At 30.8% G+C, this 17,228-nt stretch overlaps 2 protein-coding genes across 2 annotated transcripts in view; one reads left to right on the top strand and one right to left on the bottom strand.

Moving 5' to 3' along the window:
* Positions 1 to 494: 494 nt before the first annotated feature.
* On the bottom strand, positions 495 to 7,644 carry LOC124532687 (EF-hand calcium-binding domain-containing protein 1). Its single transcript, XM_047107715.1, has 5 exons — positions 7,439 to 7,644; positions 5,444 to 5,546; positions 2,755 to 3,017; positions 771 to 893; positions 495 to 597 (listed from the first exon to the last, which is right to left on the bottom strand). Exons 1-5 carry the CDS (start codon positions 7,642 to 7,644, stop codon positions 495 to 497), a joined length of 798 nt encoding a protein of 265 aa, XP_046963671.1.
* Positions 7,645 to 14,138: 6,494 nt separating this feature from the next.
* Positions 14,139 to 17,228, top strand: part of LOC124533684 — a 100,801-nt gene continuing 97,711 nt past the window's right edge. The window contains exon 1 of the mRNA XM_047109129.1: positions 14,139 to 14,330. The gene's annotated coding sequence lies outside the window, so the exon portion shown is untranslated. The remainder of the gene's footprint in view (positions 14,331 to 17,228) is intronic.

Raw genomic sequence — 17,228 nt, forward strand, 5'->3', positions numbered from 1 at the left:
AGCTTACCAAATCATTAAATAACATTTACCAAAATAATTAATTCGTCTAAAAATTATAACACTAACATATATTGTATGTACATAACATTCATAATAGGCAAGTTTTAATTGCGAGGCAGCATTCACACTGTATTTTTTTTTATAGTTGTGACAACAATTTACTTGTATCAATACATTAAAGTAAAAAGTAAAGTAACAGTCTGGTAAATTTCCCACTGCTGGGCTAAGGCCTCCACTCCCATTAAGGTGTGGGTTTGGAACATATTCCACCACGCTGTTCACCGCCGAGCACGAGATGAATTATGAACACAATTAAAGCACATATAAATAGTGGTGCTTGCCTGGGTTTGAACCCGCAATCATCGGTTAAGTTGCACGCGTTCTAACCAATGGGCCATCTCTATCGATACATTAATACATTGTTATGTTTTAATATAACTACATTAATATAATAATATTACTTATATTAAATGGAGTAATTTAATAATATTTTCCTATTTATTAACTAAAGTTTTGATAAAGGCAGCTGCATGTCGTTTTGATGGTAGACACTGTCCAAACGCTTCGAGCAATAATGGTTCTTGTTTCACTGCCTGCCTGATTTAAAAATAAAGAAATAATATTACTGGCAAACCCAATATTTAATTTGGCGTACCTAATATATGCATAATAAGGTCCTATTTATCTTTTGTACTTTTTTTTAATTCTTTACATAGATATATAAATAAATAGAGGCGAACCAAAAAAAGGCGTTTTAAAAAAGTACTTACTTGTAATCATCTATGGAGAGTTTCCCATCCTTGTCAATGTCCATTTTTCTTAGGACTAGCTCTACGAGATCCCTGACTCCTTCATCCGGGTCTTCATCTCCTGGCTGCTTCAGCAGCGAATTCCTGTAAATGTCTTTAATTGTTACTTCAAGTACTACACAATTTGATTTTCATAATCAGTCAGGAAATTCTACAAAGATATCCGCCCCATAGACAATGACTCTTTTAAAAATATTAAGCACCTCTTACACTGGCTCAATCGCCCTTCAAGCCGGAGCTCAACAATACCTAGTATTGTCAGATTAACTGACGAATTGGTGGTACCTACCTAGACGGAGTTACACTAAGCCCTACCACCAATAATTTACTTACCACTTAAGTAATATAATACAAAACATCCCTATTTATTAAAAAATCGGTTTGCTTTAATTCGTGCAATACTAACTTTTTTGGAAAATAATATTAGCATTTAATTTACTTCGCCGAGATGGTTTGACAGTTGTCGACAAAAAGCAATTTAAAATAAATTGCATCGTTGTTGCATGTCGTACTAAAACATCAATAATTATAAAATAACTTGCTTATCTTTTCTTGCGACATTGTGGTTTATGCAGTAGAAATTAAAATGTCAGCGTACAACCATTAAAGAAACATTTGACGAAAGTTTTTAGTATCTGTTTTTATTTTATTTAAGTTGTAAAAGTTTAAATTTTAATTTCATAAAATTATGACTGTGAATTTATGTTTTAATGGACAATAACGCTTTACCGATGTTTCAACCCGCGTTGTTTTAACCTTTTGAATACACCGTCTACTATAACACCAAGTTGATATGTTTGTATGTTTGCATGTAAGTATTTTATTGTGTAGGTATACTAACTAGGTATACGTGTGTGAGTATACAACGTGATGCTCATTTGTTTTGTCGTCCACAAAACGCATAATATAGCGTAAGATTTTGAACCATACCCTTAACACCCGAAGACGACCTCTTTGGTCGAGTAGTGTGTACACGGGTTTTCATGGGTACGCTACTCCGAACCCAGGTTCGATTTTCGGCCGAGTCAATGTAGAAAAAATTCATTAGTTTTCTAATTTGTCTTTGGTCTGGGTGTTTGTGGTACCGCAGTTATTCCTGATTTTCCACTACTAGCTACTTACATTGGGACCTGAGTAATGTATATGCTGTTGTCAAATGTTCAAATTATTCTTTTAAAATCCGAATATTTGTATCGTGTGTACGAGCGATTTATAAATAAAACTCCGTAGTCAGTAATTTATAACGCGATACAACCGATTTACAACCGTTGCGTACGTGTGTTCAAAAAGTTTCATAGGAAATAGGTACCTTGTTGTGTTATTTAATGGCTGGTCATTTGTTTAACTTACCGGTTGGATTTATGTATTTAGAGTATTTATTAATTTTTTTACAATAATTGTAGTAATAGTACTAGTAACAGGAGCTATAAAAGTAAACATACTAATACCCTGAATACAAAATGAGGGCTTCGAAACATCAAATATAAGTATATCTTAATTTGACGTTCAAAAATCGAAATTGTTTGGAGAAATAATCTGGAAAAGTTACAACATTCAAAACAGGTAGAAAAAAGTAAAAGTAAAGTAACAGCCTGTAAAATTCCCACTGCTGGGTCTCCTGGGTAAGGCCTCCTCTCCCATTGAGAAGAGGGTTTGGAACATATTCCACCACGCTGTTCCAATGCGGGTTGGTAGAATGCACATTTGGCAGAATTTCGATGAAATTATACACATGCAGGTTTCCTCTCGATGTTTTCCTTCACCGCCGAGCACGAGATTAATTATAAACACAAATTAAGCACATATATATATATATATATATATAGTGGTGCTTGCCTTGGTTTGAACCCGAAATCATCGGTTAAGATGCACGCGTTCTAACCACTGGGCCATCTCAGCTCAAAACAGGTATATAATTAGAACTATAGCAAACGCATTAACTTACTTGAGAAGCGTAAACATTTCATCTCTAGTGATGTACCCGTCGTTATTCAAATCGTAAACAGCGAAGCAGTGCGACTTCTTCTCTTCGTCGGTGCCCCGCAAAAGTACGCTTAGCCCTCGAGCCCATGCTTCAAACTTTAAAGCCCCTTCACCGCCATTTATTCCCCTTTCCCAAGTAAGCCATACACGGTCCAGCACTATGTCTTCTGTCACCAAGTCGAATGTATTATGCATAACATCACGGAATGTATTCTGGTCGATACCCTGATAAAATATATTGTTAGAGTTATTTTATAAACATTGTATATCTATAATTTATTAGAATAATTTAATTAATAATATGTCGATTGACTATTTTTAGAATATTTTATATTTTTACGATTAATACTGGCCGAATGTCTGATACTGGCCGGTAAGAAAAATAATGTCAAAAAATCGCACGCAGCGGCACGGCAGTGTTGTGATATAATTCTAATTATTTTAATTATTTCAAAATAATTAGAATTTTAGTCCAAATTTAGATATAAATACGGCATGTTTTGTGAAACACAGATTAGTGGGTAATATAAATGTGAAAATCGTGTTAATAAATTAATCTGGATGAATATCGTTGTTTAAACTCGTGACCATCCTAAGAAATAAAATTTGTAAATTTTGTCAGCTAATTTGGGTTTAACTTCCAAACACACACAACTCCTACTGTAAAAAGTAAATGTAAAAAAACTCATTCCTTTTTCATTCAAGCTTTTCTCATGCGAATGTCAAAAACTAAAATATAGTTCAAAATAAAATCATCTAAATGATAGTTACAGCATTTTAATTACATATGAACGAGTCTAATACACAAGTATACAAAATATAATATGGTATACAAAATTGAGAAGTACTTAATTAGGAAAGAGGGAAAACGGGCCTTTATAAAATTTATCGACGATTATAGACATACCAATTCGAACTAGAATTTATGTAACTTTATTTACCCTTAGTGGTGAATATTTATACTATACTGTCTTCAATTCTGTCAAGGCAGTCTGGAAGAAATGGCTAATAAGCCATAAGGCCGCCTTTTGTTTCACCATTAGTTCATTAGTTTGTATATTTTGTAATCGTATGTGATTGTAATTGTGGTGTACAAAAAAGTGTTAAATAAATAAATATTTTCCCCTTAACGTACATCGGCCCTTAAATATAATCCATTCATTCAAAATAGATTAATAATACATTCATCAAAACTTCTACTGTCAAACAACAATACATCGTATCATTCTGTTCCAGTTTAAAGGGTGAGTGATAGTTACACAGGTGACTATGGAAGTGTTGGTGATGCATTGAAGATGTTAGCAATGGTTAATGTTTCGTGTATCGCCAATGTCTATAGAAAGTGGCAACCACTTACAATAGGCTACCATTTGCCAGTCCACCTACATATGGAAAACAACAATTTATGACGTATCCCTAGTTCCATAGCTTCTCTTCGGACACGGTTGAAAAATATAACTTAAAATCAAGTAATATTGAATCAAGAAAACAATTAACAATTATCTGTGTTTTGTATAAAAATATTTTTTAAAACAATCGGAATCACAGCTTTTTTTTAAGTCTATTTTCGTAGCTGAATCTACAATCCTGTGTCATTCTAGAAGTTGGCGGTATAGCATTAAACTGTAAAATCCGTTGGTTTTAGCACAAAATAATAAAGCGAATTGCTGCTATATCAGATCTTAAGCATGCTAGAAACACATCGAACACAGTCATAAAAGATATCGAAATACGAACATCGAATGTGTTTTTTTATTTCGATACTGCCATAAACGTTAGCTGTATCACGTCATAATTGGTCACGAATATAAAAGAGAGCAGTCTGTCAAAAGATGTTTCGAATTGCGTGCGTCCATATCATATTAGATACATGCTTTCCTAGTTTACGGTTCAGGTTTTCCTTTTATTTATGTCGTAGATATTTCATGTGGTTGCTTTTATTATCCTCATAGCTATAGAAGTGTAAAACGTGATATGTCGCTTTTTTTACAAAAGAGGTGGCAGAAAAAAAAACTCCTGATGTTAAGTAGTCACTATCGCCTACAGACAGTTTAGGATCTTAAAATGAATAGGTATTATATGAATGTTTATGTTCCAAACTTTGTTTTCTATTCTTACTATTCCTTACCGGTATTATTTATTATTAATACAATATATATATATATATATATATATATATATATATAAACCATAAACAAAGAAGTAAAATATATATTTTTTATTAGATGTAGGTGTATGTATGTAGATAGTTATATAATAAAGTATAATGAATTATTCTGATAAAAAATTATAATATTTATAGTTTATAAATTATTTACATTTTTTTGAGAATATTTTAGATAGGTGTAGTTTTATCAAACGAATCTATATAAAATTATAACAATACTATTTATTCGCGACTTCGTTTAAACCCTTATTTTTAACGAATATAAATATTAGTGCTTACAGAGCGACACTTTTGTCCGATCCCACAAATTAGTTAATTAATAAACAAATTTGTATTATATTAGATTTGGCATTTAATGTGCAATTTTTGCAACTCTTCTACAGAAAACATCAGTCATATAAGACAGTACATCAAACATATTGTTTCTCTTAACTTAATTTTGAATGCATATACCATACATAATTAAATAGATTATAATACTTACGTCAATTTTAGCAGCTGGCTGACCAATAACAGAAGTGGGAGCCGCGTTCTGTGCTGAAGTCACCAATTTTCTATACATCGTGAAGAGAGCATCCAATTCATTTCTAAAATAAAAAATATATATAATCAAATTTGACGTAATATTATTCGTTGAATATTATAAAACATCCACACATGAGGCAATGTCAATGTGTGTGTAGGTGAATAGTGTAGTCATGTTTTTCAATACACAATAACGTAAATACTCGTATGTATAGCTTTATGGAAAATATTCACTTTAAATCATATTTGTGTTGCTCACGCGACGTTCGAAACGTTTCTTGTTTCTTATATTATTTTATGTTCGACTCACTTGCTGAAATGCGTATTTCTATAAAGCATTTCTAGTGTTTTTTCTTTGAGCTGTCGATACGGCATGATAAGGGGTGCGTGCGTGTAATACGGCTGGTTTCATGGAACTCACGAGTCCAACTGACAAGGGCATAAACAGGGTGGTATAAACAAAATTTGGAAGACAATTACCGTAAACGTTTCGGTGGAATTCGTTATGTGTAATTTACATGGTTTTCTCATTTTCTTTATGGTAATGTTATAAAATAATATAATTTTAACAAAAGTATTCGATTATATAAGTGTCTTGGAGTTCAAATCTGTTTCTCGATATTACTTTTTTCACGTTTGTTTAAAATTTAATTGTGCTAATATACTTACAATAGAAAGTCGAATCACTAAAGCAAACTTGAATAATTTAAAGGGCTTAAAATTTTATTATTTTTTTTATTAATTTCGCTGAATGCAATAAATTGCTCCTTTTGTATTAGTATGCTGAATAAAATACGGAGCTAAATTATGTTATAATTTTCAAACAACTGCAATATCATAATTAATTTATCGCGTGTTAACTCGCGATGTTGGGTGCTATAATAATATAATAACGTGTTTATATTGATACTAGGTTGACTTGACTTATAATTAAGATTTAACTTAATAATTATTTATTGTAAGATTTAAACATGCAACAGAGTTATTCTGTGAGGAATCGAAATTCACCGCAGAACTCAAGAGTGAAAAGTCCGAATGTGATAAGTGACATTGATATAATCATTTTATTGTAAAGCTAGTTGAGCCCGTGACTTCGTGCGCGCTTACCAAAAAAAACTTTCAGATTTTAGTATTTTATTTGGTAGCATGTGCGAGGGTTACATTGCAGCGCGACGTTGTTCTTATTTTATATATAATTACGTAAAGTAACCTGAATGACTCCTCATTATATCATCAATGATCGATGAAAATACCGTTACAATAGATGTTTCCGTTCCAGAGATTAGCCGAAACAAACAGAAAGTCAGACAGACAGACAAAAAATGTAAAAAAAATGTTATTTCTGTACAAGTACATTTTGTCTAATCATTTGCATTGAATAAAATGCGGTTATTTTAATATTACAAACAGACAGTCCAATTTTATTACTTTGTAAAATTAATTATAGGAGGTTATAAGTATCAAAATGGTAAGTTCTAAGAAGTTCAAAATTAACATGAACTCCGTAGCAGTTATTGGTATTGGATAAGATAAGACTTCGCTGGACATAAATATTAGCTAGCAAAATTTATAAAATTACAAAGAATTTTCGTTTTTAACTTAAAAGCTCCTGCAAACCCAAATATTCGTTATCTGTAGATCTTACAGTTAATGATGATATGAATAAATTCTAGAACCGGAAATCACTATTTATGAATATTTTTTTAAAGGCATTTTATTTCAAATAAGTATGACTTATTTTTATTTTTTTTTCATTTTATACCGCAAATAATGAAGCATCTTAAAGATTGGTTAAGATCATTCAATAAGGCTGAAAGACAAAACGGTTAGACTTAAAAATTAAACACCTATAAAAAACTGAGGATTTAAATGAGCAATAAAGCTATATTTGCACAAATAAAAAAAAACAATCAACAATAAAAAACAAGTGTTTAAAAAAAGTTGTTCAAATTACTTATCGAATTTAGTTTCCTTGAGCAACATCTCAGCTACATTAAATTGAAGTTTGTTTCCAGGTACAACGGTCTTCGGTCGACGAGCTCGGGGTGGAGAAGCACGGCGCTCCGCAGCAGCCTTTCCCGCACTTAAGAATATGCGGATGCCCCGCATAGCAATGGCACTCGCGGCCATGCTGATCTGATGGTTCTTGTTGTCGGCCATTATCTAAAGCAATTAATAAACACTAAAAAAACAATTATGGGAGAATTGAATTTGACTGTATTAAATAACTTTATAGTCATGAGACAACATCACATTCACATTCAATTACCCTGTTCGCAAAGTAAGCAGCTAAAGCACTTGTGTTATGGAAAATCAGAAGAAACTACGGTACCACAAACACCCAGACCCAAGGCAACATAGAAAAGAAATGATAATCTACATTGAATCGGCCGGGAATCGAACTCGGGACCTCGGAGTGGCGTACCCACGAAAACCGGTGTACACACCACTCGACCACGGAGGTCGTCGATCGTCGAATTATCAATCATCGGTATACATATTATGTGTACAACTTCAATTCAAACTGACTTGACATGATGAGGTCCTGAATTTAAACCTCAAGTTGGCATAATAAAAGGAATTGCAAGGACGAAATGCCATTGATGTAGTAACTGATCTCTCACCGTTTTTAACAGGATGCCTTCACATTTTACAGTTTCTCTACATTTTTTAATACTTTATAATATAAAATTGTTTAAACACATTATAATTAAGCTACTACAAAACAAGTAAGTATACCTTGAAAGAAATTTAGAAATTGAAATGTATCAACTTAAATAAGAAAAGTATACATAAGTGCTTTATTTAAATGTATTTATTAAGAATCTCTATTCATTAATCTATACTAATATTATAAATTCGAGATATAAATAATTTTGAGTGTTTGTCTTTCTGTCATTTGCTCTTTCACGATCAAGCACTTAAGACACTGACAAGCATTCGATAACATTTGGTTTGAAGAAACATTGAACTTTTAGGAAGGACATATCTATATAACTGACGATCAACCCCTAAAATGACAGCAAAACCCTGGGCTACTAGTCTATATTGATAGGCAAAACCCAAGTACCGCTTCCTCATCCTGTTAACCGATTTGTAGTTATAAACGAGCTGTACCTAGTGTAATTAATGTTCCAAAATATTAAAAATCATAGTTTTTATTCTGTTAAATTTTGACCAAATAGCGAAATCCAATAACGAGAAATGTTTGTAAATGTAGTATTCAGTTACGTCTGACCGCATTCAGTCATGTTACATAGCGCTGGAATCATCAAAACCTAATCTAATCTCAGTTTGAAGTTAAAGTGGCAATTAGCTGCGGCTTGATCACCAGGGTTAGCCAGTGCGAGGTACGAACAGCGAACTAGAACGTTGTTCTAATAGTTGCATTTACCACATAATATTTAGTTCTTAGAACATTAGACTAAAGGATTAAATTCTTTTTCTTTTGTACGAGTTTAATTATATGTCTTATCGTTTTTAGATGTCTAATGTTTAAGTTTTATTAAATACTAGCTGTGCCCGTTACTTTATGCTCGTCTGAATTTAACTTAAACATTTTGTTGTAGCCTAAGTTACTCCTTATTTCGAAGTGTAAATTTTATTATATGCATAGATAATATACCTATTCTAATTATTCGATGATGCTTTCTATTTCTAAAAGTATGAAAGAACTATAAAATTTTAAACAAGAAGACTTTTATCGTGTTCGTCAGACCTGCGATTGTGCAGTTGTACTTAACATGAATCCATATATCTAATCTCGAATTGCGGTCAACATATACTTAATAAATAAATGAAGTCGGAGTGAGCATCCACGAAGATCCACGAAGAGTCACGAGAGCGTTCTTTCGTCTTGGAATACGAACGGAACACAAAATAGAATGAAATTATCCCACTTCACCCAAGTCAAAAATTGGATTCATTTTCTTCAAAGTTAAAGAAATTATAGATGGATTGTGTGAAAGACGATATGACTGGAAAAATGTTACTTCTGAGATGTTAGACAGAGAAGTATAGAAGAAGAACACAAGCTGCGCCGACTCTAAATTAAATTGGTATAAGGGCAGGATGATGATAGTGATTTCATCAAAGTTAACCAAATCTTTTCTGACATATAATCAGTTCTCATTTAATTTATAAATTCAAGTATGATAAACAATGTCTTAATAAATAACAAGATACGATATATAACCCAGATTATTATCTCGATCTACTTGGTGACATTTCTGAATTTACGAGTACCAAATGTAAAGGAACCCACGCGATTCGACGACGGTATACGTTAAGTAGTTTCCTCATTGACATCCATTGTAAATTCGATTACATAAAACTAGTACGCATTATACTTCGGGCAATACAAATTTGTTCCCATTAAAACCGTACACCAAATTACATATTACTCGTTATAACCCGCGACCTCGCTCGAATTTATAGGGTTTTATTGACACGTGTTAGGCAAGAAAAGTAGCCTATGTCCTCCGTTGGAGTTCAAATTTGCTTCATACCAAGTTGATAGGTTAATATTGAAAAGCAAACAAAATGTATCGATGTCAAAAGATTTTATTACTTATTCGAGACCATTCTAGAATAGAAGTACACTGTGTCAAACGAAAAATAACAAAAATCTATATAGCCAGTAAACATTATTAAAGACCTAATTATTATTTTATTGACATTTTGTAAGACCCAATGTCTTATGACGTTGTTTATATTAGACAACTCTAATACAAATTTCATCAAATTCGGTTCAGTGGTTTGGTAGTGAAAGAGCGACACACAAATAGAGTTACTTTGACATTTATAATATTAGTATATATAATAGAGCCTTTACAACATAATTAAACGTTATCAATAGTTGAATTATTATTGAACTTAAGAGAAATGTTACGAGATGAGTTGAGTCAGTTTACATAATGTTGTCTTAAATTTTCGCGATTACACATTGAAATAAAACTAGTTATAACGGATTTGAATCGCGTATATTAATTATTTTTGGCATCACGGCGTTTGAGTCAGTTTAATTTAATTGTATTTTTGAATAAAAAAAAATTACTTGTAATGGGCATTCTTGTATTTATAAAATACTGAATTGTAATGGGCATTTTTGTATTAATTTGTGACTAATCACATTTTATATCAAGCCGATGAAGTCACAGTAAAACGTAATTATGACACTGGATTTTCTTCTGCGAATCTAATGACAACATATTTGTCATAATTACTGTGAAAAATCATTCTTTCTTTTTTAAATATATGTAGATACAAATTATGATACATACATGAGTACAATATGTAAATTTTTATCTAATTATTAAGAAGAATGCTTGAGAATATCATTCGACGGATGCTTATTACATGAATCTTATTTAATGGAACACTATTCTAGTAATACTAATGTATCCGCAATGTAATCAAATGTGTAATTACGATTTATAGGTTGGTAGTCGGGTATTAGATGTAAGAAAGATAGCACATGTCAATATGGAGTACAAACTTGTTTCGTACCAAAATTTCATTGAATTCTAATCAGTGGATATCATAGCCTACCTATAATAATCTCTTTTAATTCGGATTTTCAATGTTTTTTCTTAAGCTCTCATTCCACATTACATCTATCCAAATATTATTGATCAAAATACTTGTATTCATTTCATTCCTCACTATGTGGACAATTCATCTCTTCAAGTTCTTTAAAGCTACCATGATGAAATTAGCAGTTCTTAAATCAAATCAACATTTTATAAATTTCTTCAAATATACATTGGCATTGGGGGGAGGTACGCTTTCATCAGTAAACATACATATCTATAATGAAATAATGTTTCACATGTCATGCTTGGAACACATTTACGTTCGCGAAGCATGACATGACATAAGTATTTTTTTTCCAATATATCTTTAAATTATTATCAGATTACTGATAAAATACGCCAAAATATGTCATGACGATAAAATCTATGCATTTGTGGTGGGCACGGCTTCAATAAGCAACCAGTCAGGGGTCACCCCCCTTACAATTGTTCAGGCACCACCCACTTACCAGATATTTCATAATCTGCCACTATGCTATGTTGTTAGTTGAGACAAAGAGTAGTGGGTGGTGGTAACGAGTCTGAGCTAGCACCATCGGCTTTCATTTATTCCGCATATACATATATCAAGGACTTGTAGTTACACCAAATAAGACTGCGTAAAGAGAAACGGAGTAGAATTCTTATTCTGTGTTTTATGTATCTACAAATAAAATTAATTATGTAATTTTTATAAAAGCTATATATACTTCTTTTACTTCACCATTCTCCGTGACAATTTCAATGTGGGTCATAATTTTACATTACACAAGCATTTAGACACTATGAACCAAAATACTACAGGTTCGCTATTTCTCAATTTACTTGGTGACTCTTTTACTGCCTTACATTACAATAATCCAAAATCTACTAATCTACGAAAAATAAATATTTCTCGAAAAACATCAATAAAATATAAATGACCTTTTAACATCAAATCATTTGACAAATTTCTTCTAAAATAAAGTACTATGCATAGCTATATGACTAGTTATGCTTACAAACGAAATGATTCAAGTAACCCTCCGTTACAGCTATGTTTTTCTATGAATAATATAGTCTGGTACTTACGTTATTATAGTTATATCTGCCCCATTTACACCACACGATATACATACAACTAAAGATAACGATATAACGCGTAACGAGTAGCAGGGAACATGTAAGTTGATTGTTGCCTGGTTACGGATTTTGGGCGTATTGATATTTCGAAGTATTCGTCTGGAGTAACCCTTAACAGCATATGGGCTAAAGTAAAAAATATCGTTAGAATTTAGTTACAAGTACTAATTACTAAATTGCTGTAGATATATAATTAGTATAATATAAAAGATAATATTATAGATTATAGAATATCGTAAATTATAATTAATTTTTGATTTTCTTTTTTTTCCCAAAAGTACCGTTAAATGTACTATAGAGCTTTTACAAAGAAGAAGGTCGGTAGGTTTTACGAGCAAATAAAATTAAGTATTGTAAATTTAATACATGAACTATATGCTTACTAGGTACATAATTGTATATTATATATGTCGAGTATTAAATTGTAATTAAAAATCAACTTTTTAATGTAATAAGTAGAAGGTTCTACATGTGGCCTAACTGGTGTTAAGTGGTCACCACCACCCGTAGATAAGGGACCCTCAGAAGTTATATAAACTATTAAACAGCAACATTTGTAAATTTATACTATTATATATAGTATAAATTAACAAATGTTGCTGTTTTTCTTTTTAACACTAACATTACACAACCTGTAGGTACGTTATGTACTTGAACATATAGCATAAAATAATAAAGAAATTTAACTTAGAAAACATTTCAGGTCTCGTTAGAGGATGTTCAATGCGCTGTACAAAAAAAATCTAATTTAATATACATTTTAATTTAAAAGTGTTATGTCAAAAAACAGATGATTAGTGCGATTCCATAAGAATTTACTTTAGTATCTCAGTCGTGAAAAGATAAAAAGCACCTTAAAATAAGTATATCTACGCCATTTTGATACATGTACCCTATAAATTTTATAATTAGTCACGCATGTGATATGCGCTATCGATAGGACTATACGCTCTAGTTCTGCGGTGAAATTCGAGTTTCTTCTTACAGAATACTTCTAAAAAAATCTGCTATATACGTTAATCCAAAATACACCATAGAAGTAGTATGATGAAAAAAGAAGAGAAATGCACTTTCCCAGCCTTACGATATTAACAGTAATTACATTAATAAAATGCTACTCCACAGCAAAACGAAGTCTAATGGTAGACATAAACCTAACCGGGTCTATACCATCCTCATCCAATTGAGATCCGTGATCATTTTAGGTCATCAGCCCTGCCTTGAACTTGCCCTAACCGACCATTAGTCCTTCGATGTGGCAGGATGCTCTTGAATTATAATACTAATTTATAATTCTATACTTCAAATACCTACATTCAATTTTTTAATACCTGTTGTCGCTACAGATTTTGAAGTGGGCAACATTATAAAAAAAAAAACATTGGCGGGAATTTGAAAACTGGCGCTCGGCAGAATACGCTGGAACCGGGAACATTGTGATAACTTTAATTTTCATTACTGTATCTCTTATATATTCTTTGCTTATATTGAATAAAGAAGAACCTTATTAATTAATATCAAGAGTTATCTTTCAACAATTTATAAATAAAATAACTGTAGCTTATATACCTAACTCCTAATTTAATTCTATATTAAAAGTATAGTAACGCTATTTATAGTAACCGTCGAAATGCGGTATAATCGATGAAAAATTTCAAAATTTAATATTTTTGTGTTTAGCAGCGACATCTTGTTTTCTATTACACGGTTACAGTATGGAAGTTAGTAGTACACACGCCTGCCATCTATTGATAAACGTGTAAGTTACTCCTCAATAATTGTATTTTTTTTTTTTATGATACAAATAGAGGTTTTTAAGAAATTTTAATATGTACGAAACCCCGGTCTGATTTAATTTAAAAGTATATGTTAAAACGATTATTTATAAGACAATTTAAAAAGCAAAGAATGAAAGGAATGCAACATTCGGATAAGTCAAATGTCAAACGCCAAACGATAAAGCTGTCAATGTCCAAAAAAGACAAACAATGGAATTGTGTATCTAGTGTATTAAAAAGTTAGTATTAAATACATATGTAATAAGAGTCTAAAAAAATATTCGGTAATTCTATTGTGTGATGTATTTTTAAATTTAAGTGTAAGTGTAGTGCCATAAAGGTGACGGTTACACTTGTCGAAGATCGTCGGTTGGTATGTGTTTTCTTTTTTTTTTTTAAACGATTTTGAATGTTAGAACTGTTGAATGTAAAATAAAATTAAAAAATATGTATTTACTTTGGTAACGTTAGAAAATAAATGGATTTTTTTTAATGTAAGTTCATTATATAAAATAAAAGTTATCAATTTATTTTCTTTATGATCAGGAAATAATATTTTAATTGCTTCTTTATTTATTTACATAAGCGGATTATTAAAAAAAAAAAACAATTGTCTCATTTCTTTTATTATGCTTTAGAAGATTCCTTATAAATATTGTTTTTGCACTAAAATAGAAATAGGTATGCTCTTAATTAATTAATTACTAAATGTACACAACTATTTTAACAAAATAGAAAATACATAGCAGTAGAGAATTTGATTAACTTCTACAATTCAAACTTGTATTCTGTATGTTTCTAATTTATATTTGACTTCTCACTGTTATTTACTGTATTTTTTACTTTTTATTGTAACTGTATTTAAATATTTTGTGTTCAGTAGTCCATATTATGGTTCCCCATAATTAATGTAACATAGACCTTGTAAATCTTACATTGATTAATATTATGAATAATTATTTAGTAGATTTATTATAGCTGGAGAACTATTAATAAACTAAATAAAGTCTTATTAGAATATGTAAAAATTGAATGATGAATTGAAGCGAGGATATGTCTATGAGCAAGTTTAATTATATAGTATCTTAAAATAACATAATTTAATTTCATATGTTCTTACATTATATCAATAAAGTAAAAATTTTCATTTTGCAGGGCTAATCATTTTTTAGTATAGATTTAAATAATTAGCGAGGCAAACACACCAATCAAGTACTACTAACTTTACCTTCTACTCCATTTGATCTTCTGTGATCAGGCAATTATTTACATTAATATCTAACAGTACTTAACAATAAAAGAAAATCCTCTTTTATTTAAAAAAAAATTAAGCTTGTAATAAATAATTGAAATATGCAAAGTAAAGTTGTACAATTTATTCAAGATTGCACCAGTTACAAATATGAATCTGTCTAATCTCCTACATTTGTCACATATGTCCTTATGTGAATAAACAGTAGTCAGATATGTCTCTCATTACATGCAGATCATTCTTGCATCTCACAATGCTTTGCATGAGCACCAAGAAATGTGATGCTGAATTATAATTAATTATATAAAACAATATACAATGCTCAATGGTAGTTGCACCAAATATTACACTTATAATGCTACAAATATCCTACATATTTTTAAGCCTATACATATAATATTTTATATATATTTAAATATATATTTAAAAATATGTATAGGCATAATTATTATGCCTATACATATTTTTAAATAATGAAAAATAAATTGAAATTTCACAATTTTTTTGGGTAACTAAGGTAACAAAAAAAAATCTTATTATAGGTACATATTGCATATGCCTCGTTTACATATTACATGATCATGCATAATATGCCGAAATATATAAATAATTTATTTATTCATACAAAGTATTCATGACTGAAGTTATTTTTATTTTATCGATTTATTTTTTAACAAAAAATTCCAATACAAGAGAATTGAACGGCAACAAGACCACTCAGCAAAAGTACAAATAACGTGCAAGTTCAGCGTGATTACAAAGTCGTGACTGGATATAGGCACAAATAATCCCTAAGCTCGGATCCCGCACCGGCTGAGCAGGTAAGGGCCACCGACGGTCCTTGATCCCGGACCGCGCTACAGATTACGATAGATTCCCCGCCTTTTAGTAGACTTATTAGGAATTCGTGCTCTACAAAGCACGACAAATATTTTGCGAAATATATCATGTATAAACCTTAAAAAATATTTATGAATGCTTATAAAAACATAATTTTAAAATAATAATTATATTTGTTTTATTTTCTTGTTTTAAATTTAAAAAGGACGAATATTTGCAATAAAAACGAATTTTATGCCATTATTTGTAGAAAAAAAAGTATTTCCATATTTGTTCTGGGTAAAAGTGTCATTTTAATTTTGACTTGTAAAACAAATGTTAATTTATTGAGTCATAAATAAATTATGATTTTAGATTAATATCTTCAAGTTTTCTTATTGCAACTTCAAATAACATTAATGTTATAAAATTAAATTTACTCTTTTATGAACAGGAGAATAGTCATCTGCGTAGGCCATATAATAACAAACAAATAAACTCTATATTTCCTTACGCTTGATCCGATGGGACGGTAATTTAACACAACTGGAGATAATTCAGACATACGGCATTTCGAAGGATCCCGTCCCTCAAAATGAAATTAAGAAACACCCGACAGGGTTCCGATATTTTTATGCGTCTTAGCCGTAGTATAGTAACGCTGTTAAATCAATAAACTGGTAACACTGTAAAAAAGTGTCAGTCGAAATCGTCGAAATGCTAGAGATTTAGTAAATAATAAAAAGACAACTAAACAAACGAAAAGAGGTACGACAACTTCGTGGACAGACGAAACTACTGCCCCTAACAGTTTCAAGAAAGAAGCATATTGTCACTCTTGTACAAAATATAGATTCTGATATGAACCATGAACTGACTAAAACATAGTAATCAGCACTGTTTTATATCAAAGCCAGACTATTGTGATGGATTCTTCTTTTTCTTCCATCTTCTTGGTTCAATATTTGTACAGCAATTTTTCATATATTTTTACGTCTAAAGATTATCAGGTTTTTTTTGAGTAATATCTTTGTGTACTTAAACATTATTTTGTCTCAGATATCTCAAAATTTATTATGAAATCCACTTCAAATCAGTCATTAGAATTAGCCAGACCAACTCGTCTATTTATTATAAAAAGCAATTTATTTAATACTTTCATTACAGCTCCATCATCCTTAACTGTAAAATAAATACAAT

Source organism: Vanessa cardui, chromosome 1 (assembly GCF_905220365.1).
Source record: "Vanessa cardui chromosome 1, ilVanCard2.1, whole genome shotgun sequence".
NCBI lineage: Eukaryota > Metazoa > Arthropoda > Insecta > Lepidoptera > Nymphalidae > Vanessa > Vanessa cardui.